Below are 16,559 nucleotides of genomic sequence, written 5' to 3'. Positions count from 1 at the left end.
TGTCAGTAGGACGATTAGCTATTAACAAGAGGTGAAACCAGCTGTAAATGTAATAGAAAAACCTTTTTCTCTATCAGACACAAATAGGGGTGTAATTATTCATTGCATATATGACCACCAAATTCGAATCAGGTCATCCATGAGTCCAAATGAATGTTTGTAACAATTTTTAATAAGTTCCCTTAAGGCGTTCTTGAGATATCGTGTTAACAAGAATGAAATGGACCTACAGACGGCAGGAAAACCTTAAAATATAATGCCTCCGGCAACTGACTGTCAGCGTCGCAGAGGCATAAAAATGGGTTTGTTACATTAGTAAGGTACTGATGGCAGTGATTAGTGTTGAGGGATCACAGTGCAGCTGTTTGTGTCCTGGTTTCTGCCTCACTTTCATGCCTATTCACAAGGAGGTGTAACCAAGATTCTAGGTCAAAAAAAAAAACGAACCGTCTAAAGTTGAAAAAAATCTGTTTTATGTAAACAAAGGCAAAATTTACCCAGTTATGTGATGGTGTTCAGTAAGTTTAGTCTACCTACTGTGGAGACATGTCTGTGGAGGAGATCATTATTGTATTTTCTTGGATCCCTATTTTCTACATCCAGACATTACAGAGAAAAAGAAGGAAAAAAGCTACTTGGCACAGTCACGTGCATTGCTGAAAGTGCAGGTTACTAATTTACACAAAATTATTGTGTTAAATGTTGAAAAATTATCTAGACACAATTGGTTCCGTGTTGACAGTGAGGACCCAATGTGAACATTATCACTGTCAGAAATGAAAACAGTGAATTTGACATTTAAAGTGGAAGAGATACAATTTCTGCTAAGGAGTAAAACTGACTGATGATGATCTGATGTAAATAGAATTATCAGCAATTGAAGCTGAAATCATCAGTTGAAGCGCCTGAGGTAGGTCAAGTCTCTGCACTGTAAATAATAGGACCATCAGCAGTATGTCAGCATTGAGAGAAGTTAAATGCCAGTTGAAGTAACTATTGCGGTGCCCATTCTAAGTCTGCCTGTTTGAAATGGGCTGTTTGGTTGACCTGTGGTAATACTCTGATCCGAATTATTCCTTGTCATTAGTGAGTACTCCTAAAAAAGACCCACAATATACTGTCACTTAAAAGTTTGTGATGGTATATACTTATACTTTGGCCCAATCCCATTTTAAGTATATGAATAATAGCACACAGCTTCAGGATGCTAGCAGTGGTCTGTATGCAACCCTGCCAGGATGCTTTGTTATTAGAGGAGAAGTTAAGTTCAGTAACATCGCTGCTCTACGTGGGTTCAATCAAGTGCATCATGTGTCTTCAAAGAGGGCGGATGCAACATGAAACCATGTGAAAATACGGGATTATCATGCAAAAAAAAATTTGCTTTCTTACTTTATATTATATAAAGCATTGCAGCAACAAAACAAACATGTTTTTACTTTGAAGACTAATCGCTAAAGAGGAATGTTGTTATCATGAAGGAGATAAGCTCCCGTTACTCCAATGAATATCTGTGTCAGTCCGATATGACCCAATAAAAAAAGTGTTTGAGTCCACAAAACACTTTTTCGGTTTCAGGGGTAAACAGTGTAGCTGACTCGTGATCAGACGTAATAAAACAAAAGAAAAGACACTCGTGTAGTGTCATCTGGAAGCCCTGACATTCATATTCGACTCGAAGCAAGGTCATGTATTGGATTCTGCTCTAACAAAGTTTACACCCTGAGACTCCAGAAGTGTTTTGGTGACTCAAACACTTCACCCCCCCAATTGGCACAGGGGTGAGAAGATAATGAGTGAATTTTCATTTTTGGATGAATATCCCTTTAAGTCCTGTCCACTTTAGGTCACTTTGCCATGATTCTCAACAAAGAATGAGGAACATAAATAAAGGAAATGTGTTGATTACAACCTTGAACATGATTAAAATTATCAATGATTTTATACCCGGCACGAAAACTCACCTTGTCCTTTCAAATACCTTCACAGTCGTATCACTGGCAAGAGTACTGACCAAACTGACAAGCTCTGCTAAGATAGAAGGCAGCAGGAAGTGTGAGGCGATATCAGCCGTGCACTGCTGAATGGAGGGGCAGGCTGTAAGGGAAGGAGCAGAGATAACGGGTAAGAGGTACATCACCTTACAGAATATAAAACCTCTACATCAGGAAATGCAATCCATCAGAAATAATTTTTCACTTTTTGGGAAAAATTATAAGAGAGCTAAATAATATAGGCTCAAATCAGGCTCCAATTAGGGTCACAAGGAATATAGCTTGTAAAGTGGTGTTTAAACATAATTTCAATGTTTTTAGTTGTAAATAGTCGGGCGAGAATACAACTGCATTAAGGAGTATGTAAATATCTTGACTTGCATGGAATGCATTGCACTATTTTCAATCGCCCCAGTTATGGCAGCTGTTAGATTTATTGACTTGTCTAGAAAAAATATTTATAGATGCAGCATGTTAGTTAACCATACAAACCTGCATGATCATTTCTAGCTTGTGCATTATTGGAAAAATGTATATATCCCAAAAAGACTTAAACTTATAGACAACAAAAGAGTCAAACAAAGGATATGAGTGGTGAGTCATTGTGGTTAGGGGTTAGGGTATTCGTGCACATATAAATACAAATCAGAAAACTGTAAAACTCAGTCAGTCAGCAGGGTTCTACTAAGCTGATGATCGCACATGGGGCAAGTGTATTTAGTTTGTCTAAATCAACATGTGTGAGTCTTACAGCAGAAAAGAGGTCATTGTGCCACATGGTTAAGAAGGGTTAGTCTTAGTCTTATAGTTAATCATGGGTGTGGAAAGGTGTTATAGATGTTTAGGAATGAAAAATGGCAGAGGGTCCTCTGCAACCCAGGTGAGTTTGCATGAATAGTTTATAGAGCACATTAAACCATTTTCTTCTCCAGCATTTTCAGATTAAATTTAACCCACCTGGGTCAGAGAGGAGCCCACCAACTCAACCATATTTGAAAATCTACTACAACTTTTGGACAATAGAACCCTCTTTCCTTTGTTAAGACACTTGCATAATGAGTGGACCACCATTGTTCAATCAAATCAGGTGTAAAGACAATGTACATGCAACTGTAGCTTCACAGATATTTTTACAAATAGCAATCTTTTCTATACATGCAAATTCTTTAGAGGTTTCAAAGGTTACGGTTAGGGTTCCAAACTTTGGAATCCCATGTGAACTTTAAAGGCTCAAAATATGTTTGACCCTAATCTAAGGACAAAAAAATATAACATTCACCAAGTTTCGCCATGAAAGTGATCCATGCTTGGCACGTATCCTGGTAGACAGGGTGAAGAGTGCCTAGATCTCCCTCCTCCAAATGAGACACCTGCCGCCTACAGTCACAAAACATGTATTCATTATTAAAAGACATGTAATCAATAAAGGATGGTTAAGCACTTCACATACACTTAACCTCTGGTCTTAAAGCTGTTTCTGCTGTGGTTTAACATATTGTTGATTAGCTGTCAATGGTGGTGGTGTCTTGGCAGTCCATGTATGGGAAAGGGGTCTCCACTGTATATAAGCAATTCTTCTAGTTATCTTTACAACTGAAATACAAATGATCATTTATATATTTATTTCAGTGGATGTAATGCGAGCAGTGGTGTTTGATCATTTTAGTGTAGACACTATTAACTGCTGTCCCTGAGCTGATATATAATTTTTTTTAAAATAGGTCTAACAATTCTGATCCTGTGTCAAAAAACATGTAGAATATGAGGATTCTCATATCCCATGACCACTTGTGATTGGATAATAATAATAAACAAACAAACAACAAACAAACATGACCCAGATGAATGAGAATCTTTATAGACATTGATACTGGGTTATGTTACTGATACATCACCTCTGGGTGTGCTCCTGCTCCATAGCCTTTTCCTGGCTCCACTGCTGCTTTATGGTCTCTGTCTTGTGTCTACGTCGAGCGGCTCGGCCTTCTTCTCCTTTTTCTTGTACTATGTCATCAGTTGTCTTTGGGCTCCCGAGCTCCAATGAGTCTGGCTTACTCTACAACGATAGAAAGCATACATCTGATGCTGCGTCACACGTCATTCAAACACCAAGCTAAATGGTCCAAGTTGCCAAGCTTCCCTCCACTTCGGAGCAAGGTGATGCCCCTCGCCTGTGCACCTGTGGAAAAAAAATTCGAACAAGAACACACACCAGGTCTGCTCTGTGTGTCTCGAGGAACCCAAACCCGGTATGGACGAGGACAATATTCACGAACTGGAGATTCGGCACTGGGGCTCGACGATTGATATGCTAAACTCGCTAAATGATCTTGTTGGATTATGATGACGAGGATGAGTCCGAAGGCGAGGATTGTCTGATGTCTGTTGGTGACTGGTGGTAGCTCACCTTCACCCACGGCTGTCAGCTGCCTCGTCCAGGGCCCCCACCCTCCCCACGAAAGCTGATCGCTTCCAATCCGCCATAACTGAGCAAGCTTATAAAGCGGCAGCTTTGACATGATGTCAGCATACCAAGTTGAGCTTTTTGACGACATAGCCGACTTGTCCGAAAGTTCCGCATGAGTGGATGTGCCAGTCGTTCCCTGGCAGTCCAGCTATCCCATGTGTTCTGGGAGAAATTCCCCAGTGCCACCCCTCCTTCTTGGCAACGTGTGGGCCCGGAGCTCAGTTTATGCGCTCTAGTCAAGAGGAGAGACAAGGTTCCGATGTGGGACTGTTCAAAGCCACATCAATGTCTCACAAGCACTCACACAGTTTCAGTTTGGGAGGCAGACACCCTCTAAGAGTAGACTTAAAACCTTCCTTTATGATAAAGCTTACAGTTAGAGCTGGTCCAGGCTGGTCTTAGACCTGCTCTTAGTTATGCTGCTATAGGTCTACAATGTCGGGGGACACATGACATATTGAGCTTCTCTTTCCAGCTTCTCTTTCCTCTTCTGCCTCCTTCTCACATCAAAGAAATTATTGTCTCATCAATACATGTTACTGGCTTGACTTGATGTTCTCCATTACACGTGGCATCTATTGCATTTCTGTCCGTCCTGGGAGAGGGATCCCTCACATGTGGCTCTCTCTGAGGTTTCTACGTTCTTTTTAACCTGTTAAGTTTTTTTTTTGTAGTTTTTCCTAACTCTTGTTGAGGGTTAAGGGCAGAGGATGTCACACCATGTTAAAGCCCTATGAGACAAATTGTGATTTGTGAATATGGGCTATACAAATAAAATTTGATTGATTGAAGATTGAATTTCCACTGACGCATCCAGGCTCCCAGCCGAGGGCGCAGGGTTACAAAAACAAAAAAGGTGCAGAGCAGTGTTTTTCCCCATAACACCGCAAGAGGGAGACAGCATCCCATGTGTGGTGAAATATTCCACTCCACTCGTCCCGAGTCAGTCAGTCCGAACATGCGCACTAGTACTCAGATGCACGGGCCGTTGTCGACTGCTAGGGGACAGCGTTGTACAGCTAGAGCGGGACTCCAGAGATCATCTGTGTCAGACAGAGCTTAACTCCCCCCTAACTTTAAGGTTAGAGATTTGAGAGGCATGCACAGCGTCAGAATGGGTATTGAGATACCCCCCCCCCCCCCCCACTTCAACGGTCTCATCGCATCCTGTGCGCAGGGAGAGTCGGCCCGGGTGTTACCACAATATTGGTGGTGAGGCTGGGCAGGCTGTAGATGAGAGATTTCCAGTGTTGGGTGGCTTCTCTCAGACTGGACCCTGGAAACAGTCTGTCAGGCTGGGGCGGTGTGTTCGAGGGAAGATATGCGATCCTCCTGTGGAGCACGGATCTCCGACATGCCCATATAAGTTATCTGGAGCTGTTGGCAGTGTTTCTGACGCAGAGACATTTTCTGCTGTTCCTCCGAGGACATCATGTGTTAGTGAGAACGTACAATATGACCACGGTGTTGTACATCAGTCGTCAGGGGGGTCTACGTTCTCCACAGTTACACACTCTTGGACACAGACTGATATTATGGAGCGAGGTGCATCTCCTCTCCATGAGAGCGACGCATGTTCCCGCTGCGCAGGGTCCTGCTCTCCCAGGAGCCTGGACAGATATTTCATCCGGAGCGGCTTGCCCTGTGGGTTTGGTCAAATCTGAGCCTCACTGGATTATCACAGAGTGTTGATGTTTTCAATGTCCAGTTGGTACAATCCTGTCCTTCCTGCAGGACTTGATTGATGAAAAGAGGGCATTTTCTACTTAAGTTGACTTGGCAGCTATTTCCGCTTGCCATGTTGGATTTGAGGGAAAACCAGCAGGCCAACACGGTGTGTATGCGGTGTACCCCAGGGAACCTTGGGGTGACGCTGAGGCCGAATCCTGCATTTGTTCCCAAGGTTGTTAATCCATGGTCCCCAGTGAAACTGTGAGTTCAGTTTCAGCCACCACCCTAAAGCTCTGCAGAACAGCAGCGGTTACACATGCTGTGCCCTGTCCGTTCTTTACACACATGTAGAGAGGACGAGAATTTTTTACGAAAGGGGATCAGTTGTTTGTGTCCTGGGCAAAGCCCCACTGGGACAAACCGATCACCAAACAAAGACTTTTTCACTGGATAGTGGACGCCATCGCGTTGGCCTACTCCAGCTCGGGCCTCCAGGTTCCTACTGGTTTACGGGCACATTCTACTATAGGTCTCGCGACGTCTTGGGCCCTGTTCAAGGGAGTCTCTATCCAAGACATCTGCACTGCAGCTAGCTGGTCTTCGCCCGTCACATTTGCGAGGTTCTACTGGTTGGATGTCACATCCCCTGGCCTGACCCACGCTGCCCTGAGTGTGGGCTCCCTTGTGGATCTACCTCATCCACTCACTTCTACGTGAAGGGGGGCTGGAAGGTCAGTTGTCGAAGTTAAGCTTGTCTGGCAATATGGGAGTCTCCATTTCCCATAGTGATACATCGAAACGAATGCTAAGAAAGAGAATTTTAGGTTACTTTCGTAACCCTGATTCTCTGAGTAGCATGAGTAAGATGTCTCACCAGATTGCCCTTCTTGCTGCTGGGGTGAAGCAAGATTTGGTATAAGTGCTTCTGCTAACTTTTAACACAAATTAATTGAACCAGGGTTTTTCAACCCTGACCTCCCTTGTTAGCCAAATTAAATTAGCGTAGGTCAAACTTGCTTTGTAGTAGACCACTGACCTCTTAAAAATTAAATCAGCATATTAGAAATGTATAGAAATCATTGTGAATAATATCAGCTGGTCTCAGTTTAGATATATGCAGGGCAGTAAATAAAAATACATCACATGATAACTAATATTTATTTAACCCTTGGTTAATAACCCCTGTTGTTATGCACAACTCATTTACAATACTAATGTAGTTGTTGATGATGTTACACAGAGCATAGTTCCAAAATCCAAGCCTGTAACCAAAAAGGGACTGACCAGTATATCCCAGAAACTCCGGCGGGTGCTCTTGCCAGTAGGGGTGGTGGACTCAGGTGTGCTGGTCCCTGTAATGGGTGTGCTCCCCAAGGCTTGGGTTAAGGTGATGGGAGAAGGGCTGGTTTTAAAGACCCGTGAGCCACTGCGCTGCCTGGGGCTGTCCTTTACTTCTTTTACCTCAGGTAAGGGAATCAACGGTCCTTAAGACACATTTTAGACAGAAATGACCACAATTGCGTAACAGACTGAACAACAAAAAAACTAAACAAGGAAGCTCTTCCCAAATCTTACTCCTTTTTAGTTGAGCCAACCAAATAAAGAGTTAGTATCACAATTCAGCTTCCTAAGGTGAAGATAGTACACATCCATTATCAGATCTCTTGATTTAAGTAGTATACCCTGCAAACATGCTAAAAATGTAAAAAAAGATATATAATTTACTGGATTACATGCTTTTATTGGATTGCTTGGTGCTATATTTTAAATTTCTTGCAATTTGATTTAAAACAGGTATAATACACATTATACAGTGCAGAGGAAACAAACCATTTGGTGATCACCTCACCTTTAGTCTCTTCTTTCTGGGTTTTGGTTGCTAGGCACTGCATATCCACACACAGAGGATGTGGCAGGATTCTCAGCTCCATGACGACATCACAGAGAGCATGGCGCAGTGCCGCCTGCAGTTTATCACTTAGCTGTAAGGGGCTGACGTTGCCTTGTTCCCAGATGTCAAAGCGCACATAAAGCTGTGGCTCTGTTAGGAGACAATCACACACAACAGTGCATGATACCAATATTCAGAGTATGTGACTAAGTATAAGAAAACAAGAGAGAAATTATAAAAGAGGAAAAGCCTGTTGATTCGAAACATAATAATATTGTTTTAGTTCCCAAAGGGGTTCATGGCATCCAGAAATGTCATGGTTTAAAAATAGTTAAAGACATGTACGTAATATACATAGGCTAAGAAGTTGGGTGTCAGGGTTGGCACACAGAGCGCTTGGTTTCTGGAAAATGTGGTTTTAATATTGGGTCACCAGTATAAACAATACTTTGCGATAGAGGCTACTAATGATAATCTACTTTTTTCCAGGATTATTATATTTATCCTGACCATGATATATTGAGCTTTATAAACAGAAGTGTTCACTGTGCAGTAAAATTGTATTGCACACAACAAGGATAATAACAATTCTTCTCCATCTGCACTCACTCGGTCACTCACACAGACCTCTTCTACTTGTACTGGCTACTGAACGACACATCTTAAGAGGGATGATAAAAAAATACGTGCACTGGGTAGCTGGACATTATGAGCGACTGCTTTAGCCATTTTAAATTACTTTAATAAACCCTGAAAACTATGATTGTTTTTTACCTAACCCTAAGCCTTTTTTAATGTATTGCCCTAAGGTACAGTGTCACATTTAACAATAAAGCTTCAAGGAGCAAAAATCTCTTCATAGTAGTGTTAACTCACCAATATGATTTACTCATTCAATTTTAGCGGCATTTAATATTTGGATTTTATATATTGTTTGTGCGTGAATTTGTATGTGTGTGTGTGTATGCACCTTGAGCTATACTCTGACTGTCACTGTAATAAGATCTCAGCCAGATATGCTTGTGTAATTTGACCTCAGCATCAAAGATTTAAAGATCATCTAATTAACTCTCTCCCTCTTCTTTTCATAATCTTGAAGCTGCCCAATTCAGAAAAATTCTTCCTCTGAAAAGTAAAACAAGTATAGCCCAGAAAGCAGCATTACTTTTGACTGTCTGGTGATGTGCTAGACAAGAGTCACAAGACCAACTAGTTAGTCAGGCTACTCAAATTAGGCGTAGGAGGACTTCGAGTGGTCTTCATCCTGTGCTTTGTTTGCAACTGGTCCTTACTGAGAACTAAAAACCAGGATAGTTTGAACATTTAAACCTCCATCCCAATATTACAATAATACATTTTGAAAGGTGTACGTAATATACGTTTCCTTTGGAATGTCTAGTAGTGGACTTTTTGGGACTCTTTCACAAGTATAGTAGTTTTTCGAGTTCCTTGACATCTTACTCGCATTGTAACCTGTGAGCTTGTCAAGTGTCATTGTCTCAGCGGTACTGTTATTATCTGAGCTGTGTCTCCTCTCAAAATAACAAAATAGTTAATATTGATGCATGATGGATAATGTTGGATGTAATGGGCTACTGTGGTTTTTATAGTAATGCATATATAATTAAATATGCATCATTCATATACTGATTTGGATGCTGTTTACTTAGGTGACACTTCAAACATCATAGTATTAGGGTCAACCTCTCAGACATTTTGGATCTAAATTTTTTGCTTTAGCTTGTGTTTTCAAAATTTCAAGGGAGCATCTGCTTCAAGGTCCCATTCGTTCATGAACCTTGCATCATCAGTAAACTGAGAATATTTACATTTACTTGACATTGTATTTAGCTTTATACATAAGAGGTAGAAATTAAAATAAATAATTTTATTCCAGAAAGATGAATTGCTTACCTTTTTGAAATATTTAGCTTTTTGTATACATTTGACTTACTAGCTCGTTGCTTCGGGACTTCCAATGTGTGATGAACTCCTCATTTGACCATAACTTAATTTTACATTCTATTTAACTCCAACCACCCCTCAAAAACAAACATCAAGTACATCTCAATGCAGGCCAAGTTGTTTGGCTACAGCTGTTCAGAGTTGTGTTGACTTGTACCTGAGCTGACAAAGATGGAGTCCACTTTAACCACACTGGTCAGCTCATCAAAATGGTCTATGTGAGGAGGGGTGATGCAGTTTTCTGATCTCTGTAATGTAGTGCAGTCCTGAGTTGAACCCTGAAGGGGATGACCATGGGCATCCACAAATGAGAGGGCAATGCAGGCAATACCTGAGAGTGCAGGAGAATGTGTTAAAAGGACCAACAAACTTCTATAAAGCTGTAAAAACGGAAATCTAGCCAACACGTTAGGTTTAAAATTTCGATCCACAGTCACAAATGATTGGCTTTCATTTACCATTACATAAGATCCTTGACAATGAAGCAATGTTCATCAAACCACAGAGTTAAACATCCTATAGTAAACCTGGAAAATGTAATAGTTTGTTTTAATAATTATTTTCTGTCACACCAGCACAGATGTAAAACTTATACAGTAGTGCTTAATGATGACAGTGAAAAGGGGATTCTCATTCCATTTTAAATTATGTTTTACTTCCTTACCACAGTTGTGCAAATGTTTAAAAAGAAAGTAGAGCTGCCCTATTGCAAAGCTTGTGACAGTGTTGCTGGATTCATCAGCATTGACATGGTACTGACAACTATTGTACACAATGAGTAAGCAGGAGCACCATGTATCTCAAACAAGATTATGTGATCAATCCCAAAAAATTTACCTCAGATGTAATGTTTCAAAATGTAACAACTGTGGTTAGCTACTGAAAATACTAACACTGCTACCTCATTGGATGTCATACACAAAATCTGTATCAGAGCACCACAGACTTCTGCTAACCCAAAGAAGATAAAGGAATAATGAAGGGGCGACGACCCGCTTGAACATCGGTAACCGGTTTCAATGGTGGAGCATTGACAGACTGTGCTGCGGGCTGCAGAGCGATATGTAACATCCTCTGAGTGTGCAACAACCAGTCATTAACATAGGTGGTGCAGCAGTAACAGTACATCAGTGTCTGAGAGGTTGTATTTTGTCTTCAGATAATGCTATTGTTTGTGGTGGTTAATTTCCCGGCTTTACTACTGTTCGGGCGGACAGGGACGTTATACAGAGCGGTAAGAAGAAAGGAGGAGGGATTGCACTGTCTGTGAGTGAAAGATGGTATAATCCCAGATATTAATCAGAAGGAGCGTCTCTGTAGCCTGGACATTGAACTGCTAGCAGTGTGAATGCGCCCATATTATTTGCAGAGGGAGCTTACATTCCTCCATCAGCTGATGTAGCTAGCGACACCATTCACTCTACTGTTGCAAAGCTTCAAACGCAACATCCCAATGCTTTTATAGCCATCACTGGAGACTTTAGTCATGTCACACTGGACAAAACTTTACCTTCATTTCATCTGTATGTTAACTGCCCCACAAAAGAAGGTAAAACACTGGACCTTCTGTATGCAAATGCTCTGGATGCATACAGTGCCACTGCCCTCCCCCCGCTCGACAGATCTGACCACAACCTGGTATTGCTGACACCCAAGTATGTCCCTCTGCAACCACAAGGACTGTGAGGCGGTGGACTCAGGAGGCCATTGAGGCACTGAAGGAATGCTTCAAGTCCACTGATTGGGATATGCTTTGTGAGCCACATGGGGAGGACATCAACAGCATGTCAGAATGCATCACGGAATACATTAAATTCTGTAAACAAACCACCTTACCGGCCCAGACTGTATGCTGCTATCCCAACAACAAGCCCTGGATCACAAATGAGCTGAAAGTCCTTCTTAACAAGAAGAAGAATGCCTTCAGGTCTATGGACAGATACAAACTGAGGATCATACAACATGACCTGATGGGAAAGCTGAGGGAGTGCAAAGACTCCTACAGGAGAAAGCTGGATGCTAGACTCCAGCAGAACAATGTGAGGGATGTGTGGACTGGAATGAGAGAAATAAGTGGGTTCAAGGCGAGAGACAGACAGTCGGGGGGCAGCCTGGAGAGGGCAAATGAGCTAAATTTGTTCTTCAACAGGTTCAGTGCACAGCCCTTATCTGTCCCACCACCACTCTCCCAGACTTCCACACACGCTCACTGCCCCCAATGCTTCGGGCCCTCCCCCACTCTACTTTGCTGTGGTCTGTTGGGGAAGCAACATTGGAGCCTGTGACACAAACAGACTTAACCAACAGATTGAGAAGGCTGGCTCCGTCATTGGCTGCAAACTGGACACTTTTGAAGTGGTGGTGGAGAGGAGGGCACTGAACAAAGTGTTATGTTATCGGTCATGGACAATCACGAGCACCCTCTCCACCACCTACGGGACAGACAGCGGAGCACAGATACAGGAAATCTTTCCTGCCCACATCAAAAGGACTGTACAACTCCACCGTCAAAAGGTGAACCTTCAAAACCATAAGCCCTATAGTTTCTGTCCACACTAAAACTCTCGGATTACTCCTGCAATTACTGTGAACTTATTTTCTGCACATATTATATTCATTTTCTACTGCAAATCTTATAGTTTTATTTATTTTAGTCATGTTCAACAACTACTGCAATGTTTCAGTCTTGTGTCTTTTGTTGTCTTTTGTATTTAGCCTTTTGTTCTTTGCTCTATGTGAAATCCCCTTGACATGCTGCTGTGATACAATAATTTCCCAAATTGGGATCAATAAAGTACATCTATCTATCTACCTATCTACTCACAGATAATGTTACAGTCCATTATGAAACAACAATTCTCTCATTTTCTAGACTCCATTAATGCCTTAACTTTCCTTTACCTTGGTATTTAAGAGACCAATTCATGATCATACAGAAACTAGATGAAAAAGGCTATTACATACAGACAGGTTCCATCTCCAAAATCACTACAACTAACAGTTGTACAGTTGGAAAAACACTCCAACTGTCAACTTTGCTTAAATAATAATAATTCTGAGTACACCATGTGGGTCCCAAATTGCAGCAGCAAACCTTGTAGAGTCAAGCCAAATGTTTGCATCCGTCAAAGCTCAGCAAGGAAACAATCTTGAGATACACCAAAGATAATCTTTTGCATATATTTGTATGTCACTAACTTCCACTTGACTAAGAAGCCTAAGCATGAGGTTTGGTGCACAATAAGAAATAGAGAGAAAGCTAGCTGCAGATACACTGTCCAGTACAGTAGCCCTAGAACCAATGGTAGCACCAGATTTATATTTAGACTACTTTTCTTTCAGAGCTGACTTCACTTTTCTCTTGATCTAAAACATTAACTTGTCTTTTAGACCGTATCCCTACTAGACTTTTTAAGGACGTTTTTCCTTTAATTAACAGTTCTACTTGAAATCAGAATCAAATATCTCTTAACCAGCTAAGAACTATAAGCTTTTAATGTAGCAGTAATTAAACCTCTGCTTAAAATGTATTCTCTTAAACCATATGTTTTAGCTTATTATAAACTTTCCTTATTTCTAAAAACCTTGAAAAAAATTACTTGCACAAGAATCTTCATGCTGACCATCAACCAGGATTTTAAGCCCAATCCCATTTCACCCCTCGTGTCTACCCCTACCTTTTGTTTTCGAGGGTTATTTTGCGAATTCGTTTCAAGGGGTAGTGGTTGAAATCTTCCCCTACGAATTGGGACAGCACCTTCAAAACCTGACACGTCATCAGTAGTCATCTATGTAAACAGACGCAACAAAAAGTTTTGCCAGGGAAGTCATTGTAACATTGTTGAGATCTTAAATAAACCAATGCTATTGCTTGCAGTTACTTAACTGACCAACCTATAATATCCAAATAATATCTATGCTAATGCAGCTGAATCAATTACATTTGCCATTCATCCAATGGAAATTGAAAAGCTTGGATGCTCTGTATTATTTCACGCATAAATCAAAAGCACATAGCTAACGCTAGCATGCTAGCGATTTTTTTATGGTTGAGTGAAAAAATCACCATCATACATTGAAACGATAAGATATTCAAATTATTATCATAATTTTTAAATCCTTATTAATGGAGAAAATACTACATTTGTGAGTCTCTCTCCCAGCTTGCTGGTGATATACAAGGCATTCTGGGAAACTGTCATGTGGGTCTGAAAAATCTCATTTTCGAGGGCTGTACGGCCCGAACACTTGGCCCTCTGTTTCATCAAGTATCAGGACACACTACGCCTATACGCGAACAACGGAGGGGAAGGGCTAAGGGGTAGAGAGAAGGGGTGAAATAGGATTTGGCCTTAGAATCCATTGTAGCACAGAAACAGCACTGTTGTGTTAGTCCTAGTATACTAGTCCTAGATTACACAACTCGATCAATTCTTATGCAGATGACACCCAGCTGTACTTATCTATGAAGCCAGAATAATGTAGTTAGTTGAACTTCAGGAATGTCTTAAAGACATTTAGGCCCATATAACCATAAACTTTTACTTCAGTTGGGCCAAAAGACTGCAGAACACAGAGAGAGAGAGAGAGAGAGAGAGAGAGAGAGAGAGAGAGAGAGAGAGAGAGAGAGAGAGAGAGAGAATGTTGACTGACATTACCTTTGCCTCCTGTCCCTTGGCCTCCAGGTTTGTTGTAGAGGTAGACATCACCATCCACCACATCACTGCTCAAATGAAAGCAGTGCTGCATATAAATCAGGAAAGAAAAATTAGACCCTGGAAGCTCAGAACACGCAAGTCAGCATTTATTTCATATATCACAATGAGAGTTGTCGAAAGTGTAGGGTTTTGCAGAGGTGGGGGCTTCAGATATGTGGGATTAATTCATTTCTAATCAAAAGCACTTAAAAGAGAATTGTTTGCAACAGTCACCTCTCAGTGCAGGAAGGCATTTTTTTGTTTGCAGGCTGCAATTATTTATTTTCAAAAGGTAAATTACAGATTAAACCATTCTAAATGTTAAGGTAAACGGTCAGACTGACTGGGTTTTAATTACACTGACTTTTCCAGCCCTGTTAACACAGTGCACACGGACTAATAGTGTCTCTTCTTATGTGGATTATGAGCCATCATAGATTCTCTGGTGATGAGTGATTGATACCCCTTGAAGAAATGTTCCAAAGATTCTGCAATGTTCTTTGTTTTGAGAAATGGGGAATATGTTATTTCAGTTAGCTTGCTACCTATCTACGTTGTACCTAGAAGTTCATTTAGTGGCCCTGTGTTTACTGCATCATCAAACTTGTAGATCGTCCTCATGTGCAGATTAACTGTCACCCCAACCTCTTTTTTTCAGTGTTGTTTAGGCTGTAAACAAAGCAAAGAAAGATGCATATGACGCGCATCAGGGCTACGCTTGGTCAGGAATCCAATTATGAAAGTTGGGGTGTGGTGCATGTAGTCTGTCCAAGTGGCAACCTAGCATGATGTTACCCATTAGTTTATGAACTGCCGTTTTGAAGCCAAGAGTTTCGAATTTGATCAGTAGCATCTTGGTGATTTGGAGCCAGGCTGAGCTGGACGTTGTCCTATTGGATAAAAAGGGAGGAGCTGGGTCTGACCTCTCAACTCAAGGAGTGTTAACACGCCCACCTACACCGAGCTCCCGACTGCGCTGAGAACTAGCTGCTAACAGTTAGCTTCATCATCTGAGGAAAAGTTTAAGTCAGTGGCATACATGTCCAGGTAATTCATCGGAGTAATGAGTTGTAGCTGAAGTTAGTGTGTAAGTTAATGCTAATGATTAGTGTTAATGTGTAAAATATTCTATTCTATATTCTAACACTGTTTTAATCTGCAGAACATATAGTGATGTCAGAACAGATGTGAGCTGCGACATGAAATGTGACGAATAAGTGCTCCTGGACTGTTTCCATCACCATCTAAACATTTTAAATGTAAGAGCAGCTTGTGTTCCTCCAAGCTTTGGACTTAACTCTAAGAGTAAACAGATGACTGAATTAAGAGCTGTACAGTTTATATGAAGTACTGCTTTACTATTGTGCTTTCTCAATTCTAACATTGCTAGTGTAATTTATACTCACTAAAGATGAAGCACTAGAGATCCCCTACAGATCATGTTTACCTTGATCCACAACTGTATTTAATTTGTTGGATTATAAATTAATTAATGTACTTTAATGAGCAATAAAGTTATCTATGAAACTCTATTTTACTATGCATGATTCTAAGGAGAACATCTGGTATAAAGTAGCAACATGTACAGTATTGTGATCATACAAAAACACATTGATGAACGTGTTTGAAATTAATCACAGGCCTTTTACAGATTTTAATCCAATCAATCATTGACAATTAAGATATGAGTTAATACTTTCCTTATTTGACAACATTTTATGACAATGAAAACATTGATTCACCAAAGTGTCCTGTTTGATTTATTATAAGGAAAAAGGAAAATGTGCAAAAACCAGTCAACCAAGTCATCTGTAGTCAATTGAAAATGTACCTAGTACAGTCATATTGATTATGTGTGTTAAATACATACTTTT

The 16,559-nt window shown here is 40.9% G+C and overlaps 1 protein-coding gene across 6 annotated transcripts in view; it reads right to left on the bottom strand.

Annotated features, from left to right (window-relative positions):
* szt2 (SZT2 subunit of KICSTOR complex) overlaps nt 1-16,559 on the bottom strand; it is a 149,375-nt gene that overhangs the window by 37,961 nt on the left and 94,855 nt on the right. For all 6 annotated transcript variants that reach the window (XM_034584035.1, XM_034584038.1, XM_034584036.1 and 3 more), the window contains exons 49-55: nt 14,647-14,731; nt 10,146-10,319; nt 7,982-8,173; nt 7,417-7,616; nt 3,890-4,050; nt 3,274-3,371; nt 1,965-2,097 (exon numbers count right to left, since the gene is read on the bottom strand). In XM_034584035.1, the coding sequence (XP_034439926.1) occupies nt 1,965-2,097; nt 3,274-3,371; nt 3,890-4,050; nt 7,417-7,616; nt 7,982-8,173; nt 10,146-10,319; nt 14,647-14,731 (1,043 nt within the window). The remainder of the gene's footprint in view (nt 1-1,964; nt 2,098-3,273; nt 3,372-3,889; nt 4,051-7,416; nt 7,617-7,981; nt 8,174-10,145; nt 10,320-14,646; nt 14,732-16,559) is intronic.

The sequence above is a fragment of the Hippoglossus hippoglossus genome, chromosome 4, assembly GCF_009819705.1.
Source record: "Hippoglossus hippoglossus isolate fHipHip1 chromosome 4, fHipHip1.pri, whole genome shotgun sequence".
Classification (NCBI taxonomy): domain Eukaryota; kingdom Metazoa; phylum Chordata; class Actinopteri; order Pleuronectiformes; family Pleuronectidae; genus Hippoglossus; species Hippoglossus hippoglossus.
This window is presented reverse-complemented; position numbering and strand designations above follow the sequence as displayed.